This window comes from Nyctereutes procyonoides, unplaced genomic scaffold (genome assembly GCF_905146905.1).
Source record: "Nyctereutes procyonoides isolate TBG_1078 unplaced genomic scaffold, NYPRO_anot_genome, whole genome shotgun sequence".
Taxonomy (NCBI): Eukaryota; Metazoa; Chordata; class Mammalia; order Carnivora; family Canidae; genus Nyctereutes; species Nyctereutes procyonoides.
Window position 1 is genome coordinate 51,919,078 of NW_026575126.1, and position 23,270 is coordinate 51,942,347.

At 46.6% G+C, this 23,270-nt stretch overlaps 1 protein-coding gene across 4 annotated transcripts in view; it reads right to left on the bottom strand.

The window, feature by feature from the left end:
- TMC7 (transmembrane channel like 7) overlaps nt 1-21,585 on the bottom strand; it is a 54,570-nt gene extending 32,985 nt beyond the window's left edge. For all 4 annotated transcript variants that reach the window (XM_055341079.1, XM_055341076.1, XM_055341077.1 and 1 more), the window contains exons 1-4: nt 21,480-21,585; nt 4,447-4,690; nt 3,442-3,590; nt 355-522 (exon numbers count right to left, since the gene is read on the bottom strand). In XM_055341079.1, the coding sequence (XP_055197054.1) occupies nt 355-522; nt 3,442-3,590; nt 4,447-4,690; nt 21,480-21,546 (628 nt within the window). In that variant the 5' untranslated portion in view covers nt 21,547-21,585. The remainder of the gene's footprint in view (nt 1-354; nt 523-3,441; nt 3,591-4,446; nt 4,691-21,479) is intronic.
- Between the last annotated feature and the right edge of the window lie 1,685 nt (nt 21,586-23,270).

Consider the following 23,270-nt stretch of genomic DNA (forward strand, 5'->3'; position numbering starts at 1 on the left):
TCCAGACAGGAGCTTTAGAAGCTAGCATGCTTGCCATGGCTCTTTTTCCTTTGGACATAGTGACTGTCAATAGTCCAGGGAGAGGCTGCTCCATCAGCTTGGGCTCCAGAGTGAGGACAACATGGAACAAAGCTACCACCAAACAGTGATGGACACATACCATGAGTGAGAAAGAACTTTTTGTGGTTAATAGGTGCTGAGAGTTATGGGGTCATTTGCTTGGGCAGCAAACTGAGCCCATTCTAATACAAGTACCCACAACTTAGAATATAAAGATTCCCGAGGAAAGAAGCATTGCAGATTAGGTACACAGTGACAAGAACATTTTCACAGCAAACCAGGTCTTAGACTCACCCGTGTCTTTGGATGGAATGAGCACAAAGGTGCTGTTGGTGATGTTGTATTTGGTGAGCAAGACTGGGAGCAAAACCAGCATAAAGATGATCAGAAATATCACCAAATTCAGCAACACCAGAAACCGCAAGAATGAGAAATAGGACTGAATCCCAGTGCCAAATTTTCCTGGAAAAAAAGAAATCCAGACATCACTGATCAGGAGTATTGACCCACATGCACCCCCCACCGCAGATCCAATCAGCCAGAAAGCTGAAGTTGGAGTACTCTAGGTGGGGGAGGGAGGAAGAAATATTTTGTTCTTCTACTGTTGGCTTTAAGGTTTCTTTTCTCCTTTTTTCTAAATCTACACTCCATCTTTTTTTTTTTTTTCCCCTCACTCCCTCTTGAATTAACTATCTGACAATGGTGCAAGACAGGACTCAATATCTATGGTTTCTTATAGGAGTATCTAGTTGACTCAGCACTGTTTAGTGAAGAAGCTCGCCTTTCCCCAGTGAACTGCAGTAGTGCTTTTGTAACTGACCACAAATGTATGAATATGTTTCTGAATTCTCACAAGTCACTTTCTGAATGAAAACCTCCAGAAAGGTCATCACTAAACAAGAAAGGAAGCTGGGCATGGTGGCTAAACTCCTGGGCTCAGAAGCTTTTCGGCCTGGATCAAATCCTTTATTTCCTGGATCCACCTCCGCCTACTCTCTGAGCCATGCAAATGATAAATAACTATGAGAAATGTTTTGATGAGGATTAACTAAGCCAATATGAGTAAAATGTTTAACACAATGGTCCATTCATAGTAAAGGCTCAATCAGTGTTAGTTCTTATTTTATCACATCAAACATCATGATGTACTTAGATCTCAAAAAAGTACATCTAGATGGTTATATTTTATATATAAAATATTTATATTTTATGAAGCCCCTTGTCATTTCATTTACAGTCTCCCAATAAAACAATTTAAATAGGTGCTTCACTGAGTAAGTTACCAAGAGTAGTTTAAAGATTTTATTTTATTTATTTATTTGAGAGAGACAGAGAGAGAGAACACAAGGGTGGTGGGAGGGGCAGAGAGAGAGGGAGAAGCAGACTCTCCGCTGAGCAGGGATCCTGACATGGAGTTCGATCCCAAGACTCAGGGATCATGACCTGAGCCAAAGGCAGATGCTTAAGCCACCCAGACACCCCTGAAGAGTATTTTAAAGGTCTTAAAATATTAACAGTGACAGCATTTCTTCCATTCATCCTGCCACATTCCCTACAAACTTGACAAAATTCCCATTTGAGCAGATTTGAGGAGTTGTCTATAAATCGTTTTTGCTTTATAGTAGAAACTATGGGGGCAGCCCTGGTGGCTCAGCAGTTTAGCGCCTGCCTTCCACCCAGGGTGTGATCCTGGAGACCAGGGATCAAGTCCCACGTCAGGCTCCATGCAGGGGCTTCTCCCTCTGCTTGTGTCTCTTATGAATAAATAAATAAAATCTTTAAAAAAAAAAAAAAAGAAACTATGTCATCCTAATAGGTATTTTCCTCCTGGCTCTATGTCACTCAAGATTTAAATGTTTTTTCCTAATTTTATATTTTGGCACAATTTCCAGTTTTTGTATACTTGCTATGGACTGAATTTTATTCCCCCTATCTGGCCCAAATTCATATGCTGAAGCCCTAAGCCCTAATATGACAGTATTTCGAGGTGGGGCTTTTGGGGGGTGATTAGGTTTAGATGAGGTCATAAGAGTAGGTCCCCATGACGGGATAGTGTCCTTTGACAAGAAGAGGTGTCAGAGCTCCTTCTCTCTCTCTCTCTCTCTCCTTCTCTTTCCCCAAGAGCACACAAAGACAAGGTCATGCAAAGACACAGTGAGAAGGCAGCCTGGTCTTGAACTTTCAGTCTCCAGACTGTAAGAAAATAACTTCTGTTGTTGAGGCCACCCTGACTAAGGTATTTTGTTACAGCAGCCAGAGCTGATCGACCGTACTATAACCCTATTCTCACCAATATAGAAAAGTAGGGGGACACCTGGGTGCCTCAATGGTTGAGCGCTTTCCTTTGGCTCAGTCCCTGATCCCAGAGTCCCAGGATTGAGGCCCACATCAGGCTCCCTGCATGGATCCTGCCTCTCCCTCTGCCTATGTCTCTGCCTCTGTGTGTGTGTGTGTGTGATGAGTAGATTTTAGAAATCCTTAAAAAAAATATGGAAAAGTAGGGATCTTCAGTATTTTCAGGGCCATGGGCACCTTTGGCAGTCTGCTGAAGCCTAATGAATCCCATCTCAGAATAACATCTTAGGGACACCTGGGTGGCTCAGAGATTAAGTGTCTGCCTTTGGCTCAGGGTGTGATCCTGGAGTCCCAGGATCAAATCCCACATCGGGCTTCCTGCATAGAGCCTGCTTCTTCCTCTGCCTGTGTCTCTGCCTCTCTCTCTCTCTCTCTGTGTCTCTCATGAATAAATAAATAAAATTTTTAAAAAAGAATAACATCTTAAATGCACCAAAGATTAGACTATATGTTAACTAACAAGAATTTAAACTAAAATATTGGGGGGTAAAATGGAATCATATATGCAAAAAATAAAATAAAATAAAAATAAATGCACCAAATACGGTGCACCAGGCTAGCTTAGTTGGTAGAGCATGTGACCCTTGATCTCAGGGTTGTAAATTTGAACCCCATGTTGGGTGTAGAGATTACTTTAAAAAATTAATATCTTAAAAAAATAGTAAATGCACCAAATAAAAATGGACATATGGTTATAATATTAAAAACCAAATTTGTGCTGGAATAATACATAAGCATCTTCACTGGCACATTAAATAACAAGACCTAGTGGCAGATCTTACAGATTTACTGCTGCAATTTCAAAATATGATAAGCATAAATGATATTCCAAGATAACTGGAAGGGACAGGAAAATATGTGACAAAGATACAGGTTCTGCTAATCCTAACTGGTGCAGTTGTTCCCATTCATCATGGAAGGAAGTGCTAAATTTCATCTAGGAGTTAGAGAAAAGGAAGCTATACTTTCCCCCCAGCCCAGTAGTCTTCTGCAGAGGAGCACGTGCAGAGTGGGGGGGCGTGGTACCTTCTATGCTGCGAATATCCTCCCGCCACAACTCGAGGTGGGTGGTCATCTCACGAGCCTTCCCTATGAACCTCTTCCAGGACTTGCTGCTATACCGTTTCCACTGGTCCCACTCAGATAAATACTTCATCTGGGTCTCCTGAATGTTCCTGCATTAATAAACAATCATGACAATGATAATGAAAGTGTCATCAAGCCTTGGCATCAAATAAAACCTCAGCCAAGAGGATGTGAAGCCCTCATATACTGCTGGTGGAAATGTAAAATGGGGTTGGCCACTAGGGAAAACAGTCTTGATATTCCTCACAAAGTTAAACATAAAAATACCATATGACCCAGAGATTCCACTCCTAGGTAGATACCCCCAAAGAACTGAAAACAGGGTCTCAAACAAAAATTTGCACATAAATGTTCATAGCAGCACTATTCGCAATAGCCAAACGGTAGAACCCAAATGTTCACCAACCAATGAATGGACAAAATGAGGCATATTCATCCCTATGATGAAATATCATTACCATAAAAAGGAACAACATACTGATACATGTCACAACTTGGTTGAAGAAGCTTGAAAACATTATGCTAAGTGAAGGAATCCTGGTACAAAAGGTCACATATTGTATGATTCCACTTATCTGAAATGTCCAGAATGGCAAATCTAGAGAAAAGAGTAGAGTAGTAGCTGGCAGGGCCTGAGGGAAGGGGAAACAGGGAGTAACTGTAGACAACAGTGAGGTTTTGGGGGATTGCAGAGCCACAAGATGGACAGAGCCTGGGTCCCTGAATGACTACAAAGATTCCCCTTGATCTGAACCTAGGACTCTTAGGTGAAGAAGAAATAAACTGAGCTATTACCTGTTTGGGTAACTTTGTTACCACAGCTTGGTTGACCCTAAGTAATACATTCTAATTATGTAAACTCTTTAGGAAATGCATTCCATGCATAAAACACACCTCTGCCCAAAACAGACATCAGATGCCTTCTAGATGGCCCACCAAACAAACCTTAGCCTCCGCTTCTCAGAGATGTTCAGTGCATACTTCCGAATCGATTGGCTGTTGAGGTTTTCAGTGATTCTTCCTTCCAGCTGGGAACTGTAAGAGTCTGTCGGCTTCAGCAAAGTACCACTTTGCTTGTCTCGAGAAGGAATGGTTGTCCTCCTACGTGCAATGGACCGATAGCTTGGCAATTCTTGAAGGAAATTCACAGGTGGAGAAGAAAAGAAACTGGAGTCCAAAGAGAGACTCTCTGGGCAAGAAAAAAAGAGAGAAAGATCCATCATTGACTCCAGTGAACTTAAGAGCCAAAAAAAAAAAAAATTTTTTTTTTGCATTGAGACTTGTGTCTCAGAGACTATACCTAAATCTTGCAGATGGTCACTAGCCTGCATCACTGACAAAGGCATTTGTACCTTCATTATCCTATTTACCAGGTTGGTGCTCAGAACAATGACATCAGCTGTAAATGGGTTCACTTTCAGCAGATGCATGTACAAATATGCTTTAGGTTACATGATAACTGAGTTCCAGTTTGGCTGCAGTCACTACCAAATGTGTGACCTCAGGCAATTATCTAAACTCTTCTACATTTGTCAGATAGGGCTAGTACAATTTGCCCCAACTATCTTCACACAGTGTAGGCTATAATGATGTATGGGATAAAACTCTGAAAAGCACTAAGCACTATGCAAATGCATAGTGATAACATCAACACCAATGACAACAACAATAATAGCATTGACAGAGCATTTCCTGTGCACCAGGCACTGTGTTAAGAGTTTCACACAGAATCATGGATCTGGGCTGGCCTTGTGATCTGCTCGGACCAACAGAATGCAGTAGAAGCGATGTTGTCCAGTTCTGGGCCTTGCCAGCTTCTATTGCTCCCTGGATCCCAGTTACTGTCACATGAACAAGCCCAAGCTAACCTGCTGAAGGATATGACCACTGGAACAGGGATGATCACCCCAGCTGAGACTATCCCAGACAACCTACAGTCCGCTGTCAGCCAGCTGACCACAGATGCCCACACATACTGAGGTAGGTACTACTATCAGTACCATTTTACAGATGAGAAAATAAAGTTGGGTTTCTCCAACCCCATGCCCAGGTCCTCAAAGCCATGTATGGTCGGATTCCTGTCTTGTCTCCAGTTCCTCAAGCTCTCTGCCCTCTAATCACACATTTTTTTAAGATCTTTCAGATACTAAGATGAGCCTTGTTCCTTCCTCCTCAGAGCCTTTGCAAATGCTGTTTCCTCTGCCTGGAATGAACTTGCCACACCTATTTATCCTATTAGCTCCTACTCAAATGTCACTTCCTCAGGGAAACTGCTCCTGCCCCACTGCACTATTTTTTTTAATTTATTTATTTATGATAGTCACAGAGAGAGAGAGAGAGAGAGAGAGAGAGAGAGAGAGAGTCAGAGACACAGGCAGAGGGAGAAGCAGGCTCCATGCACTGGGAGCCCGATGTGGGATTCGATCCCGGGTCTCCAGGATCGCGCCCTGGGCCAAAGGCAGGCGCCAAACCGCTGCGCCACCCAGGGATCCCCCCCACTGCACTATTATACGTGCCTTGTCACACATTCCCCCACATACACACTAAGTTCTTTACAGCACATCACAATTTGTAAATAAATACATAATATTTGTAAATAAGTTCATTTGTGTGACTGTGTGAGTACATCTGTCTCCTCCAGGAGACTGGAAATTCTCAGAGGGCAAGAACTGTGATGATGTCTTCACCACTGCACCCCAGGACCTAGCACCATTCTTGATTCAGAGAGGAATTCAATAAATACTCATTAGATGGATGGATGGATGGATGGATGGATGGACAGGAAGATGGATGGGATGGATGGATGGATGGATGGATGGATGGATGGATGGATGACATTACTATTTTGTCAATGCTTAACCTGTGAGTGGGGGCGCTGAAAACAGAACCAGGTCTTCCTGACTCAAAAATCTGTATTTGCGGGACACCTGTATTTGGCTCAGCAGTTGAGCGTCTGCCTTTGGCTCAGGGTGTGATCCCAGAGTCGCAGGATCCAGTCCCACATCAGGCTCCTTGCATGGAGCCTGCTTCTTCCTCTGCCTGTGTCTCTGCCTCTGTGTCTCTCATGAATAAATAAATAAAATCTTTAAAAAAAAAATCTGTATTTACTACATCAGGCCACTGCTGGAGGCCAAGTTTTGCTGTGTCTTATGCAGGGGTCTAAGAAGGGAGGGCCTTCCACTGAAGTTGAGGGATGCTACCTTCAAGATGGGTTTTATGCCTGATTCAGTTTTTGTTGTGGAAAGACTACCTTGAATGGAGATAGGACAGAGAGAGAGGAAGTAGAAAGTAGCCATAATTATCTAAGCAGTTACCCCCCATAGGCAATAAAACTTCTAAGACTTAATATTAGATGCTTGGTTGGAATCCTGACTCTGTTGTTATTAGTGTTGTGTGTCTTTGGGAAAGTTACTTAACCTCTGAACTTGTTTCTTCCTCTCCAATATTCATTCAATAAATGTATTCATCATGTGTCAGATCTGGAGCTAGAGATACTGCCTCAAACAAAGCAAATGCCCTTTTCACACAGCACTTATATTTAGACGTGGGGGCAGGGGAAGATTAGACAGTAAATAGGTGATGAATATTATGCCAGGAGGTGGTAAGTGCAAAAACAAAAACAGAGTAGGGTCTCTCCCGTTTGCAAGGGAGGCAGGAACATATATGCAACGTTGGGATGCCTCCATCTAGGTTCTGATAGGTGGGTCAGGTATGGTCTCTGTACTAAAGTAGCATTTAAGCTGGGGCTGAATAGAGGACATGAGCCCTGCGGATATTTGGGGAAGGGCATCCCAGGAAAAGGAAACAGCAAGTGCAAAGGCCCTGAGGTGGGTGTGTGTACAACATGCTTTAGTAACAGCATGGAGGCCTACGTGGCTAGAGAAGAGTGAATGAACAGCAGCCTCTTAGGCTCTGTTGTTCCTGACCCCTGATAAGCCACACCAGCCTCTCTGCAATCCCCTTCCCTTGAGTCTAGGCTGGATCTGTGACTTGCTTTAGCCAGAGGTTGCAAAAGAAATGTTGCTCAGCCAATTCCAGCCCCAAGCCTTAAAAGGGCCTGGAAGTTCCCACTTTTGTGCTGCTGGGACCCTCAGGCCGTCGTCTAAGATGTCTGGCAATGCTGCTGCGAGAGGAAGAGGCCCCAAGTGTCCAAGGATGAGAACCAATTCTGGCCAGGGAGAACCAAAGTCTCTGGCTCTGACCCCAGCGAGCTGTTGCAGCCAGTCCCCGGCCCTTGCGTCATCCTCAGTGAGCACTGCCATGGGCATGAAGAGGCCTATATGGAAGCTCCAGACCCAACAGACATGACACACAGCAGAGCAAACCATCTCTTCCATGCCCTGCTGATTTCCTGATGCACAGAATCAGCAGAAACAATAAAACGCAGAAGCCATCACGTTTAGTTTGTTGACAACAATAGGTAACTAGACTAGGGAGCATGGAAAAGCAGGGGTTCTAGAGAGATGGCTGGGGCCAGATTGAGTCAGACTCTGTGGGCTGGGCATGACACTTGGATGAGGCCAACTGGAAGCCGCTGAGGGCTCTGAGTGCATGCTGAGATCTGACCACATTTTAAAGGATCGCTCTGGAGGCTGCCGGGCTAAGGATGGGCCCTACCACAGGGGCCAGCACTGGGCAGGGGGAGCCAGCCAAGGCCTTGCTCTCTGGATGGGAGTCTGACAGTGCAGATTTGTAACGTTTGCCTCTCTGATGAGCATACTCAGACACAACGGAACAGCTGTCCCACTGCAGATGACACACAGCCACGTGCCTGGAGCCCTGCCAGTTGCCAAGCCCAAGACTGTGAATCTCACTCAACCTTCCATTTCCCTGCTCACGAACACCCTGAGGATATGCTACACTTCCTTTAGTAACAGTGGCTCCCTAGTGCAAAGGAGGGGGGGCAGGCGGGGGCCTGGAGGCTAAAGGGTCCAAGCCCTGGCTGGAGGCCACTCCTTCTGGACAGCAACAAAGAGCTCTTATGAACCACAAACAAAGGTCTTTGAAATGGAACAGCACCAACCAACTGAATCTTCAGCAACTGTAGGGTGAGGGACCAAGGGTTGGGGCTGGAGCCTGGGTTGGCTTGTCACCCACGAGCTAGGCCACAATGACCATCTCTGGGTCACATGTTTTTCTTCTCAGGAATAGGGTATATAATACCACAGACGTCATTGGCGCGATCATGGGGGTGGCATTACAAACGACCCAAATAACATTATGTAGGGTTTACCGAGCACTAACCTTGTGCCAGGCTATGGGAGGTATGTGTCACCACACTTACAACTCTGAACTACTCTTTAAATAGGATCACCCCATTTTACGAATGAAGAAACTGAGGTCTGGAGAAGTGAAGTGCCCACTCACATAGCTAGTAAGTGCTGGAATTAGGAGTCTCTCACAGGCCTGCCAAATACCAAAGCTATAGTCCTCACCATAAAATGATTCAGCGGGCCATGGATTTGAAAGTGCTTTGTGAACACTAAGAGAAATTATTTAATTTTTCCTTCATACACTCATATTCATATTTCACAACAGTCCCTGGTAGAACACCCTATTTTCAAAATGGCCATCATCGCAGAGGAAGGAAGGATTATTCCTCTTCAGATGTTCTTGGGAAGCGCTTCATCTTCAAATAGAAGAAAAAAAAATTCCAATCATACCTTTGAACGCAGGCCTCATTATTTTTATCACTAGGATCCACCTCCGCTTGTTTTCATACAGGACCAGACATTGGTCAAAGCATGACATCACCTGATTTCTCACGCCAACGTGCAGCAGTAAACAGAGAAGGCTTCACTGCCCTGGCTTTTCAACGGGGAAAACAGGACCCAGAGAAATGGTGGCTCACCCAAGGCGTTGCCATCAAGACAAACTCCTGGTTTTGGCTTCCTAGACAGGTTTCATATCTCTCAGAGCCTTGCTTTTCTCATCCTTAGAGAATAAGAATGTCTCATTATAGTTCCTGTCAGAGGTTATCCTGAGGTGGCCCAGCTGGAGTGTCATCCCAGTATGGCCTTGGAGTGCTATGGTCCGTGTGTGGGCTGCCTGTGGGCTGTCTGCGTGGGAGGCAGGAGCATATATGCGACACTGGGATATGCCTCCATCTAGGAATGTCTAGAATCTGGTAGCAATTGGGAGAGGATTATTTAGGTGGGAAGATGAATGGGTAATTACAGGAGATGTGGGGGCAGGGGCGGGAATTAAGTACTTTTTTTTTTTAAGATTTTATTTATTTATTCATGAGAGACACAGAGAGAGAGGCAGAGACCCAGGCAGAGGGAGAAGCAGGCTCCATGCAGGGAGCCTGATGTGGGAATGAATCCTGGGACTCCAGGGTCATGCCTTGGGCCAAAGGCGGTGCTCAACCGCTGAGCCACCCAGGCGTCCCTTAAGTACTTTTTCTGACATCTAGTATTCTTCTGGGTTAAGGACAAAGGTAGTCTCTCTGAGACTTAGAGCAGCATCTTGCTCATGGAGAGCCCTCCATTTGAAGGAGGGGCAGAGGCAGGTATACCTGGACAGCATCCTTAGGTCCCAACTACCTTGACAGTTTTTTTCACAGGCCGTGAGATCCTCTACATTCCCAGGATGTGGGCACAAGCCAACCATGATCCAAATGGGACTAAAACTACCACCAACTTCCTTCGTGTGCCTGCCAAGAACCTAACCCAACCGTATTTGGTGCTGGGTTCACTTCAGGGTTTTTCTTCCCACTCACAGAATCCTGGAAACTCCCGACAAGAAGGGACCTTCTGGGTCATCTGGTCCAGGCCTCTCGCCAGCCGCTGGGGAAATTGAGTTCGGTTTGACAAATTGTATGGAACCCCTCTCTGCAGGAGACTCTGGAGAGGAGGAAGGTTTGCAGATTTACTTCCTGCCTCAGTGAGCTTTCACTCACTCCTTCAGCCTTATCTCCTGAGAGCCCACCCCACTGCACTCATCCCTAATTCTATCCTCCTCCCTAACTCTTGCACCTTATCTCCAATCCTCTCCCTTCCCCAGTAGGACTGCAGCCCCCAGGAGAGCAGGGACCCCACCTCTCTTGCACTGCTGAGTTCCCAGATTCTAGCACAGAACCAGACACATGATGGATGTTCAATAAACACCTGCTAAACGAATGAATGAATGAATGAATGAATGAATCAGGTGTGTAGGGTACAGGCAATGTTGGCTCATCTACCAGGCAGACCAAAGCATGTGTTTAGCACACCAGCAAAGCAGGGGCATCAAAGAGTGAGAAAAAGGGACACCTGGGTGGCTCATCGGTTGAGCATCTGCCTTTGGCTCAGGGTGTGATCCCGGATTTTGGGGATGGAGTCCCACATCAGGCTCCTTACAGGGAGCTTCTCCCTCCGCCTATGTCTCTGCCTCTCTCTCTGTCTCTCTTTTTTAAAAAGTGAGAAAAAGATTTAAGGAATGTAAGTACTGAATACCATTCTTTTTTATATGGATGATATATTTTTTTTTCACAATTGAAAAAAAAAATTAGGGCAGCCTGGATGGCTCAGCTGTTTAGTGCCTCCTTCAGCCCAGGGCGTGATCCTGGAGACCCGGGATCCAGTCCCACGTCAGGTTCCCTGCATGGAGCCTGCTTCTCCCTCTGCCTGTGTCTCTGCCTCTCTCTCTCTCTCTCTCTCTCCCCCATGAATAAATAAATAAAATCTTAAAAAAAAATTCTAAAGGAGAAAAAATAAGCTGGCAAAAAATAATGATTGGGATGTTGACCGTATATTATATTCTGTACCTTATAGAGGAAGAATATAATATACGGTCAACATCCCATTCTTCCTATTTAAGGTACAGAATATAATATATGGTCAACATCCCAATTAGAAGCCCTATTAGATGTGTGCTTTGCTGTTATGTCTCAAGAAATGATCAAATGGCTTGTGCACATCCCATTTGAGATTACCAATAAAGCAATGTATACACTGATTTCAGAACTTTTTGGGCTTCTTTCCACTCATATTCTTTAACATTGCTTTTATTTTGGAGGCTAACTAGGAGTGGGGTACCCCAAGTAATCTGTGCTCACAGCTAACTCTAACCCTAACCCAAGGGCCCAGGGTCCAGGGCATCTAGTTGAAGCTGCTAGGACATCTCCACCAAGTGGTCCATGGCCACAGTCCTATGACTGCCCTCTTCCTGGAAAGGCGACACATCTGCCCATCCATCCATTCATTCAGTTGCTCACTTAAAAACATTTACTGAGCAACTGCTAGGTGACAGCCTTCAATATGACACACAAATTCCCTTGTCTTTATGGAACTTATATTCTAGCCAGAAGAGACCAATATTAAACAAACCAAGAACAATATATTGCAGATATTGAGAGCATGTGGAGGAAAATAAGGCATGGATGGGTTTGGGCAAAGCCTATAGGAAGGGAAGGAAAGAGCCACATGGCTATCTGGGAGAAGAGCATCCAAGGGAGAGAGAAGAGTAAGTGCAAAGGGCCTGAGGCAGGACTGTGCCCAGTCAGTTCAAGGAACAGGAGGGAGGCCAGTATGACTAAGGAGAGTGATGAGTGGCAGGGTAAGAGTTCTGGGGAGAAACAAGCCAGACCACACAGGGTCTGTGGGCCATGGTGAGGACTTTGGCTTTTAGTCAAGAGAGGAGGGGAGCTATGAAGGGTTTTGAGCAGTAGAATGACATAATCTGACTCAGATTTAGCAAGAGCTCTCTGGGTGGCCCTGTGGCTATTTCTGTCCTTGAGCTGCACAGGTTGGCATGGCTATTTCCCATGCCAGGCCATCAAATGTCAGGCTGCACTGTCCTTTGGCAATGATAAAAATGTTCTATATCTGCACTGCCCAGTACGGTGACTACTAGCCATGTGTGGCTCCTAAGCAATTGAAATGTGACTGGTGAGACTAAGGAAATGAATTTTTAATTTTATCAGACTTTATTCAATGTCTATTTGCATAGCCCCGTGTTGCCAGTAGCTACTGTGCGTTTTTCTGAGAGGGGAGGACCCAAGGGCCTTGGGAGCCTCCTCTATCTGCCAGACTTCAGAACTGCCAGGCTGGGAGGACCTGTGTGAGTCATACCACCGGGCACCTGGGTGGGGCCTACGGACTAGCCGGGTCCAAGGCTTTATGACCAGATGAGTAAACAGTCTCCAGAGGAGTGACTAACAAGGTAATCAGAGTGACGCTGGGCCCTGAACCGGAGTCTCCTGGTTTTCAAGCGAGTGGAGCATCCGGTGGCCTCTCTGGGGAGCAATCACTGTGATTCTCAGTGAGAATAAGTATCTGTCTGAGGAGGTGACAGATATAGTGGTTAAAAGCACAGCCTCCAAGGCCCACTCCTTGGATTCGAATCCCAGGTCCACCTGTTACCTTGTTGACCATTCCGCCTCAGTTCTCCCATCTGTAAAATGGTGATAGTAGTTCCTGACGTGACCATCTTGAGGATTAGATGGCTATTATATGCTTGGAAAACAGGTCAGCAAGGGGCACCTGAATGGCTCTGTGGTTGAGCATCTGCCTTTGGCTCAGAGCATGATCTCAGGGCCCTGGGATGGAGTCCCGCATCAGGCTCCCCGCACTTCTCCCTCTGCTTATGTCGCTGTGTCTCTCTTGAATAAAAAAATAAAATCTTTTAAAAAAAAGAAAAAAACAGGGACACCTGGGTGGCTCAGTGGTTGAATGTCTGCCTTTGGCTCAGGTCATGATCCCGGGGTCCTGGGATTGAGTCCCCACATCAGCCTTCCTGCATGGAGCCTGCTTCTCTCTCTGTCTATGTCTCTGCCTCTCTCTCTGTGTGCCTCTCAGGAATAAATACATAAATCTTGAAAAAAAAAAAGATTAAAAAAGAAAAAACAAAAGAGGTCAGAGAACGTTACTATTTCCTTACTGTTATCACCTGAGTCTCTATCACAGCTATTCATCTATGCCATGATTACGGGAAGCAGCCATAATCCATAAATGAACGGGCATGACTGTGTTCTAATAAAATTTTATTTATAGGGATCCCTGGGTGGCGCAGCGGTTTGGCGCCTGCCTTTGACCCAGGGCGCGATCCTGGAGACCCGGGATCGAATCCCACGTCGGGCTCCCGGTGCATGGAGCCTGCTTCTCACTCTGCCTGTGTCTCTGCCTCTCTCTCTCTCTCTCTGTATGACTATCGTAAATTAAAAAAAAAAAATAAAAAAATAAAATAAAATTTTATTTATAAAAATAGGCGGCAGGCTGGATTTGGCCCATGAGTTGTAGTTTGGCAGACCCTTGGCTTAGAGACCCTTGGACACTAGGCTTAGTGCCTGGCACATTGTGCTACACATCTGGTTATTTGTTGATGAATCCAATGTACAGAAAGATTTTATATTTGCTGTGAGGAACCTTACTACAGACCAAGCTACTTCTTATGTGGAGTGTTTATCTCCCTTGGCCAAGACTTCTACAAAAAAGATTTCTAACATTTCTGGAAGTGACGACAAAAACAGCGAGACTTGACGGAGCATTCGCCATGCACCATGATTATTATACCAAACCCTTTCTATACTTTTCATCTGTGATCCTATTACTTTACCACATGGGTCCTTCTTATGTGTTACCTTCATTTTGCAATAAAGAAAGTTCAGAGAGGAATTCTGGCCAAGGTTAAGCCAAGTTCTGAACCCCGAGGGCAAAGACCTCGGAGTTTCTTTTTCACTCGGACACCCTGGCAATTAGCACGGTGCCTGGCACATCTTAAATCAAATAAACATCTGTCTAATGAACACACAGACACGCGGGTTCTAGAGTCACGGCATTAATGCCCTTCTGTTTCAGTAGCTTGTAACTTCTCAGAGCCTCAGTTTCTAGGGGGGGTAAAATGGGCAAATAATACTTGGTGAGTTGCTGTGAGTAATTCAAGAAACTTATCCATTTGAGTCCAAAGTCAAACTGCTGACTGGGGCCAACCAGGTCCTCAGGAACTGGCTTCTGCTTGCCTGACCTCATCCCCACTAGTCCACATCAAGACTGCAGCCTGCACCCTCCCCAAATACACCAACGTCATTCCCACCTCCACCCTGTGCTCTTGCTGGACGCCCCCCTGGATGCTCCTTCTACTGGATGCATTTCATATGACTGGTGCCTTTACACCCTTCAGCCTTGGCCCCAAAGTCCATTCCTCACAGAGACCTCTCTGACCATCTCAGCTAAGTCAGCCCTCTCCCTCTCTAGCTCCTCACCTGTTTATTTCCTTCTCGGCAGTTATGGCTGGCTATAACTACCCTATATCCCTCTTTACCTGTTCAGCGAGTGTCTCCCCCACTGGACTAGATGCTTCCTAAAAGCATGTCTCTCGCCTGCCTCTTTCACCACTAGGTTCCTCTCCCGGGTACTGGGTCTTGGTTCAGGCAGGCTCAGTTCCCTTCTCCCCGTCCTGCTGGTGTTGGGGAGGGGGGAGCCCCACTGAAGGTCTGGGTGGTCCCACACTACCAACAAAGCTCCTTTAAAAAGCAACCAGATTGCAACAAAGCTTACAACACTGAAAAGTCATTTCCCCCTTTTATCCCTCTAAATTCTTCACTTCCTGGAAACACACACACACACACACACACACACACACACACACACAACAAAAAAAGTCACCGAGGGCCTTTGGACCTAATCTGGCCTGAGTTGCTGGGCAGAGCTCACTTGGCCTCTTCAGACAGAGGGGAAAAAACAACTCAAGTCAGATGGCTGGCTCGCCAGAGAACCATTGTGGCCTTTGGTGGCCTGTACAGTCTCCGGCTGCCTCGAGACCTGCAGAAGATCCCTCCCTCCCAGGAAACCTTTCAGGATGACAAGTAACCCTGATGTATGGCCTTAGCAGATAAGGACAACAAAATAAACCCTGCAGGATGAACGATAACTTGTCTTCCAGTTTAAGACAATGTGTCAGACTACAACAACGCAAATAGTTACTTAACATAGAACTAATAGTGTAACTCCAGAAAGTGCTGGTATGCAGCACATGAAATCATCAAGTCTTATAATATTAAGGCTAGAGAAGGCCTAAGTAATAATAACATAATAATATAATAATAGCAACAGCTACCATTTGAGTGCTCAGTGCCTGCTGGGTGTGGTGCTAAGTCCTCAACCAGGGCACCTGAGTAGCTCAGTCAGTGAAGTGTCCGACTCTAGATTTTTGGCTCAGGTCATGATCTCAGGGTTGTGATGTCAAACCCCAGCCTCATCCTCAGGCTCTGAGCTCAGTGAGGAGTCTGCATGAGACCCTCTCCCTCTGCCCCTCCCTTCGCTGCTCCCCCACCTGCACATTCTCTCTCTCTCTCTCTAAAATAAATTAATAAACCTTAAAAAAAAAAAAAACTTTCTCAGCAACCCTAGCAGATAGGGAGTATGATTATCCCCATTGCACAGGAAAGAAAACTGAAGGTCACAGAGGTAACAGGACTTGCTCAAGGTTACCCACCTGATAAATAGACGCATTGGGATTTGTACCTGGGCCAGGCAGGCTTCATAAAAACTACTTCCAAATGTTTTATTTATCTTAAAGACAAAACAAAAAACAAACCAAGTCCTAGTGCCCCTCACAGAAGGAGTCTAAAGAGGCTGTTTAGTTTTTATCCCTTTACCCTTCCAAGTGTTCCTGCTCCAAAGGCCCAGACCAAGTCCCACCTTGTGGAATATGGGGTCAATTCAAATAAGTCACCCACCACCCAGAGTGGTGCCCTTTGAGGTGGAGAGAGGAGAGGTGAGTGGCTCTGAAACCATCCTAGAAGTTGCAATCCCATGTAGTCACAGCATATTGACAATCAGGTCATCTTGGTTGAGTCACTTGGGTTTCCCCAATGAACAATGGGGTAATAGTCACAGCAAACCCCCACATGAGGGTTAAGAGTCCTGGAGTTTGGCCAATCTTCAAAGAGTTAAGCAGAGAATGACCATATGATCGAGTGATTCCACTCCGAAATTTATACCCAAGAGACCTGAAAACAGATGTCCAATCAAACACTTGTACACAAGTGCTCACAGCAGCATTTTTCCTAATAGTCAAAAGATGGAAATAATCCAAATGTCCATCAACAGATGATGGATAAAAAAACTGCAGGCAAAGGAATATTATCTAGCCGTAAAAAGGAATGAAGTCCTAATATGTGCTACCACATGGATGAACCTCGAATATACTACTTATGCTAAGTGAAGCAGTCACAAAAGGTCACACTATGGTATGAGCCCATTTCTGTGCAATGTCCAGGACGGGTAAATTCACATACAGAATGCAGATTAGGGGTACCCAGGGGCTGGGTGGAGGGGGAATCTGGGAGTGATAGCTTATTGGGCACAGGGTTTCCTCTGGGGGGATGAAAATGTCTGGGAGCTAGATAGAGATAGTGGTTGCACAACACTGTGAATGTCCTAAATGCCACTGAATTGTATACTTTCCAAATGGTTGGCTTTGTTATGTGAATCATACCTCAATTTAAAAGTCATTGAATGCGTGCTAGATGATCTAGTATGAAGTACTTACCAGATGGAATATGGTAAACGTTTGGTTGGGAAAAGTCACCAAGAGTCATTCCATTCGTAAACATGGAACATGCCAGGAACCATGGGGCTGAGGGGCCTGGGGGATGAGCAAATGCCTCCTGTGGGTACTTGAGATAGGGCAGGGTCTTTGGCTCTTCCGGGAGGTGACATTCAAGCTGCAATCAGGCAGAGGAATAGTGACTGCAGGACCTGAGAAGAATAACCCTGGAAGAGACCAGTGGGTGGCTGGAGCCAGGCGGGGAGGAAGGGAAAGCAACAGGGATCAGGAGAGGTAGCCATGGGCTGGCTCACAGGGGCAATCCTTTCTAGAGGCCCTGGGAGAATGTGGTCTTCCAGATTTTACTTCTATCAGAACCTTCCCTTAGAGTGGTGGAAACTGAGACAAGTCATGGTCTGAACTTGGGTCTGTTCCATTCCAAAATCCCTGCTCTTAAAGATAATACATCTCAAGAGAAGCAAGAATACAGCTCAATGGACTACACTGGCCAGTGGGCCATGTGGATACAGAGCAGGGACACAGAGTCCAGTCTGTGAGAGGAGAAGCAGTCAGGGAAGGCTTCCAGGAGGAAGGGACACCAGATTGAAAGAAGGAATATGCCTTATAATAGAATAAGGTAATGAATGGCACCCATGGCAGAGGGAACAGAAGGGGCTTCACAGGCTCTAGAAGCATCATAAGACCAAATCATGAAAGGCATCCACTCAACTAATATTTACTGAAGGCCTACTATGCACCTAGCACTGGGGACATGATGGTGAGCCAAACAGGCCAGCTCTTGTCCTCCTAGTAGGCTTATCATCTAGTAGGGAACAGAAGCATTAATAATAACAGTTAACACTTTGATGGTCCTGTGGCAACCAGTCTCCAGGGTGGCTCCCGGTGATCCTCTCCCCCTAAAATACCCTGACATTCACACCCTTCCATGGGTCCTTTCTACACTGAACAGGGCTGGCCCACATGACCAAAAAGATATTGCAGAAATAACAGGGTGTGATCTCCAAGAGCAGATGATAAAAGACCTTAATGGCTTCTTCTTTGCTCTTTCCTGGATCAGAGGCTCCAGAGAAAGCCATGTCCACGGGGCACTTAAGCAGCTTCGGGGAAGTCCACATAGAGAGGCTTCCTGCCAAAACCCAGTGTCAATTTGCCATCAGTATGAGCAAGCCATCTTTGAAAGGGATCTTCTGGCCCCAGGCAAGCTTTCAGAGGACTGCATCTCTGGCCCACACCATGAACTCAACCTCGCAGGAGACTCTGAGCCAGAACCAGATATGTCAGCCCCAAATTCCTGACTTGCAGAAACTGTGAGATAAGAAGTGATTATCACTGTTCTAAGCCTGTAAGTTTGGGGATAATTTGTTACATGGCACAGATAACTAATATAAGTACTTACCAAGCTTTTTATATAATTAACTCTCTTAATCCTTATACTGACCCCTTGAAGTAGATACTATCATTACTTCCATTTAATACATAAGGAAACCGAGGCATGAAGCACTTAAGTGTCTTGCCTAAAGATAAGAGCAGTACACGGAAAATGAGGATTTGCATCTAGGAATCCACAGTCCAGATTCTCAACCTCTACGCCATAGCTGCCAGTGTGGCTTTTGGTACGTTTCATTCACCCATTCATTCATTTATTCATTCAACACATATTTAGCATCTACTAAGTGCCAGACACTTTTCTAGGTCCAAGGAGAAGAAGACAAAGTCCCTGCTTTTCATGGCATCCACATTCTACAAGGAGAGACAGCTAATAGACAAGAAAACAATCAAACCAGGTGACTTCAGATGGTGGTAAGTGCTCTGAAGAAATAACCAAGGGAATCAGGAGAAGAGAGAGAGATGGGGGCACTTCTTCAGACAGGGTGGTTCCAGAGGTCTGCCTCTCTGAGAGGACATTTGAGCAGAGATCTGAAAGGAGGGGGAAGAAGCTTCCATAGGAAGATCAAAGAGGAATATAGCCCGGGCAAAGTAAACAGCTGGTGCAAAGGCCCTGAGGCAGTAACTATATGTTGGAGGAATGGAAAGGTAGTGAGGATAGCTGGAGCTGAACAGATTAAGGGAGGGTCATAGGTGATGAAGGTCTAGAAAGGTGGGCTGGGATAGAATCACCAGGCCTTACCAGCCACCACAGAAAAGTTTGGTCTTAGTCTTATTGCAATGGGAAACCACTGGAAAGTTTTTTTTTTCTTTTTTAAATTTTATTTATTTGTTCATGAGAGAGAGAGAGAGAGAGAGAGAGAGAGAGAGAGAGAGAGAGAGAGGCAGAGACACAGGCAGAGGGAGAAGCAGGCCCTGATGCGGACCTCGATCCCGGGACTCCAGGATCATGCCCTGGGCAGAAGGCAGGCGCTAAACCGCTGAGCCACCCAGGGATCCCCGGAAAGTTTTAATTTAGGAGGAGAATGATGTGGTCTGTTTTATCATTTACAAGGACGTATATTTCCCAATCTGTAAACCAGACGCCCTTTGTTTCCAGCCCTGCTCCAACTTTCCTCCAGCAACCGTCCTCCTGTGATGCCCATAGAGCGGGCCACCATTTACAAAGTACAATAAAGTCACAAACGTGGTCCCTTCTGAGCCTCCCGAGACGTTCTGGTGGATACAAGGTCATAAAGCATCATTTGTCCGAAGGACAGGGAAGATCTTTTAGTCAGAGGGGTCAGTTAAGACACTCCTAAAAAGATGTTAAAGAGTCCCCTTTAACACCCAGCAAAAATCCAAGATACATGAATCCCATGCCCTCTATTATGGGAAACCACGGTCAGCAACTTAAATGTGATGGATTGTGCTCAAACAAGAGGAAGATAAATGGAAACCAGCTAGAAAAATACTTGAATGGCTATCATTGAAAGGCTGAAGTGGGGCAGCCCTGGTGGTGCAGTGATTTAGCGCTGCCTGCAGCCCAGGGCATGATCCTGGAGACCCTGGATCGAGTCCCACTTCAGGCTCTCTGTATGATGCCTGCTTCTCCCTCTGCCTGTGTCTCTGCCTCTCTCTGTGTGTCTCTCGTGTATAGATAAATAAAATCTTAAAGAAAAAAAAATGAAAGGCTGAAGTGGAGGTGGTGTCAGCACTTAATAATGACCTAGAAAATAATAAGCATCGATCGGAATTGACTGCTGTTTCCTGACTCCTGAGCAAGTTCCTGGGGTTTGGATCTCTCTAGATATCTTTCTTTTTCTTCTAGACATGGAGAACACCCCAATCAGAGAGAGTCCTGATGCCCAAATCTCCACTCATGGTTTACTGTAAATCCTTGCAACAAAACTTCTATCCTCAAACTGAAATAAAGGAAACGCTGCTTATAAAACTCACAGCAGGGTCCTGTGTTTTGTTAGGGACAAATATAAGATGGGAATGCTTTAAGGAAGCCCGCCTAGGTGCTGCCAACTAGGTGGCAGTTGTACATGCTTCTGTAAAAAACAACAACAACAGGGAACCCTGGGTGGCACAGCGGTTTAGCGCCTGCCTTTGGCCCAGGGCGCGATCCTGGAGACCCGGAATCGAATCCCACGTCGGGCTCCCGGTGCATGGAGCCTGCTTCTCCCTCTGCCTGTGTCTCTGCCTTGCCTCTCTCTATCTCTGTGTGTGACTATCATAAATAAATAAAAATTTAAAAAAAAAAAAAAAAAAAAAAAAACAACAACAACAAAAAAAAATCAGTGTTTACAGGATACTGTAAGTTTTACTCAGTAAGAAAGGACAAAGATGGGGATCCCTGGCTGGCTCTGCGGTTTAGTACCTGCCTGCAGCCCAGGGTGTGATCTTGGAGTCCCGGATCGAGTCCCGCGTCAGGCTCCCTGCATGGAGCCTGCTTTTCCCTCTGCCTGTGTCTCTGCCTCTCTCTATGTCTCTCATGAATAAATAAATAAAATCTTAAAAAAAAAAAAAGAATGAATGAAAGGAAGGAAGGAAGGAAGGAAGGAAGGAAGGAAGGAAGGAAGAAAGAAAGAGAAAGAAAGAAAGAAAGAAAGAAAGAAAGAAAGAAAGAACGAAAGAAGACTGTAACGCTTGGCTGGCCACCATTCATTGTGCCCATGTGCCGAGCACTGGGCTAGGTAGGCCCTTCACGTTACTTTCCTCGCAACTGATGCCCCCGACATCCTCGCCCCATGTTACCGCCGCAGACCCTGAGGCTCAGAGAAGGCAAGCCGCTTTCCCAAGACCACACAGCAACAGGCGGCCAAGGCAGAGCTGGTTTGTAACAGCAAAGCCTCAAGGACTTGGGAGGCGGGCGCCTGGAGCCAGGGAGTGGGGCTGCGGGGCTCTCCCCCGGTCCTGGGTGCTGTTAACAGGGAAGGGGTGCCCAGAGCAGGAGCGGGCCGCCGGGGCTCCCACCCCGGGGCTCCCCCCGGGGGGGGCGAGGATGGGGAGCCCCGGGTGGGGTGGAGGGGGGTAGGAGGGGCCCGCTTTCCGCCCGGAGCGGGCAGGTGGCGAGCGGCTGGGCCCGCGCGCCGGCCTCGCTCCCGCCGCCCTACCTGGGTGCGCGAAGGGCTGCCCGCTGCGCCGGGCCGGCGGGAGCGCGCGGGCACCGGCCTCGCTCATGGCCGCGCCGCGCCCCGGCCGCCAGGACCCGGACCCCGCTCCCGCCGCCGCCGCCGCCGCCGCCGCCGCCAGCTCCCGGAGCCGAAATTCCAGGTTCCGGCGCGGACGTCACAGAGCCCGGGGCGGGGCGCGGCGCCGAGGCGGCTCTCAGCCCGGGGCGCCCCCGGGGGCGCAGGAGCGGGGGCTGCGGGGGCTGCGGGGCGGGGCTGCGGGGGCCCCGGGGCGCGCTGAGAGGCTCCCCCGCGCGGCCGAGACGCGGGGCGACGCAGCCCCGGGGGCTTCCTCAAAGGTCACGACGGTTATTAGTACAAGTAACTGAGACTCTGAACAAGTGTATCTGGGGAGTTACCATTTGGGTACAAAAGGGGTTGGGGGGGCGGGCGGGGGGGATCAACGAGTATCTGTACCGGTTTGTGAATGCGCTCGGGGAGCCGGGAGGTGCAGGTGCAAGGGGGGGGGGACCTCGCCTGTGATTCCACTCCGTATCCACGTTCCCTCGCTCCTCACGTGCATCCACGTCCAGTTTGAGGCCACGAAAGTTCATTGCCGAGTAGAAGTGAAAAGCAAAAATAATTACGTAAAGGTAGCTCGGTGTGCACGTGTGTTTAAGGAATTGCTGACTTGTATTTATAAATGAGAAGGGCGACGTGGAGGGGCCTGGAGGGTGTTCTGCTGAGTGAAGGAAGGCAAGCAGAGAAGGACAAACATTATATGGGCTCGTTCATTTGGGGAATATAAAAATTAGTGAAAGGGGATAAAGGGGAAAGGAGAGAAAATGAGTGGGAAATATCAGAGAGGGTGACAGAACACGAGAGACTCCTAACTCTGGGAAATGAACTAGGGGTAGTGGAAGGGGAGGTGGGGGGGGGTGTTAGGGTGACTGGGTGATGGACACTGAGGGGGGCACTTGGAGGGATGAGCACTGGGTGTTATGCTATATGTTGGCAAATTGAACTACAATAAAAATGTTTTTTAATTTTTTAAATTAAAAAAAATGAAGCGTAGATAAATCTCCTGTGGCATTTCAGATCATTTATATAGATATTTAAAAGGGGTGGAGCCTGTGATTTCCTTCCAAAGAGGGCAGTATGGGTGGGAGGGCAAGTAACTTTATCCGGATAATACTTGGCAAACTCTCAGACATTCAAGGTCCACACCCAACAGTGATGTCATGTTGACGGTATGCACTCTTGGTATGATGTGATGAGAATGACACCACCGGTGGGGTTTCTCTCTCTCCAAAACCTGTAACCCTAGTCCAATCACGAGAAACCATCAGACAAATTACAGGTGACACCTTCTACAGAATACCTGGGTATTACCCCCTTAAATTGTCAAGTTTGCCAAAAACAGGGAGAGTCTGAGAAACTGAGCAGCTAAGAGGAACCTAAGAAGGCATGACCCTTGTTAAGTGTAGCTGGGCTGGGGAAGAGTAGGGACGTGAAACCAGGAAAAGTAGCATCTATGCACATTTGAATAAAATATGTGCTTTAGATAATAATAATGTGTCAGTATTGGTTTATCTATTGTTAAAAATATATCAGTGGTTTAAGATAGTAGGAAACAGAGAAACTGAGTCGGGGGTGTACAGAAACTCTGTGTACTATTCTCTCTGTACTAGTCTCTGTATGGAAACTCTCCGTACTCCTTGGGCTATTTTCTGTAACTTTAAAACTGTTCCAAAATAGAAAATTTATTTATTTTTACAGTAATTGCTTGGCTCA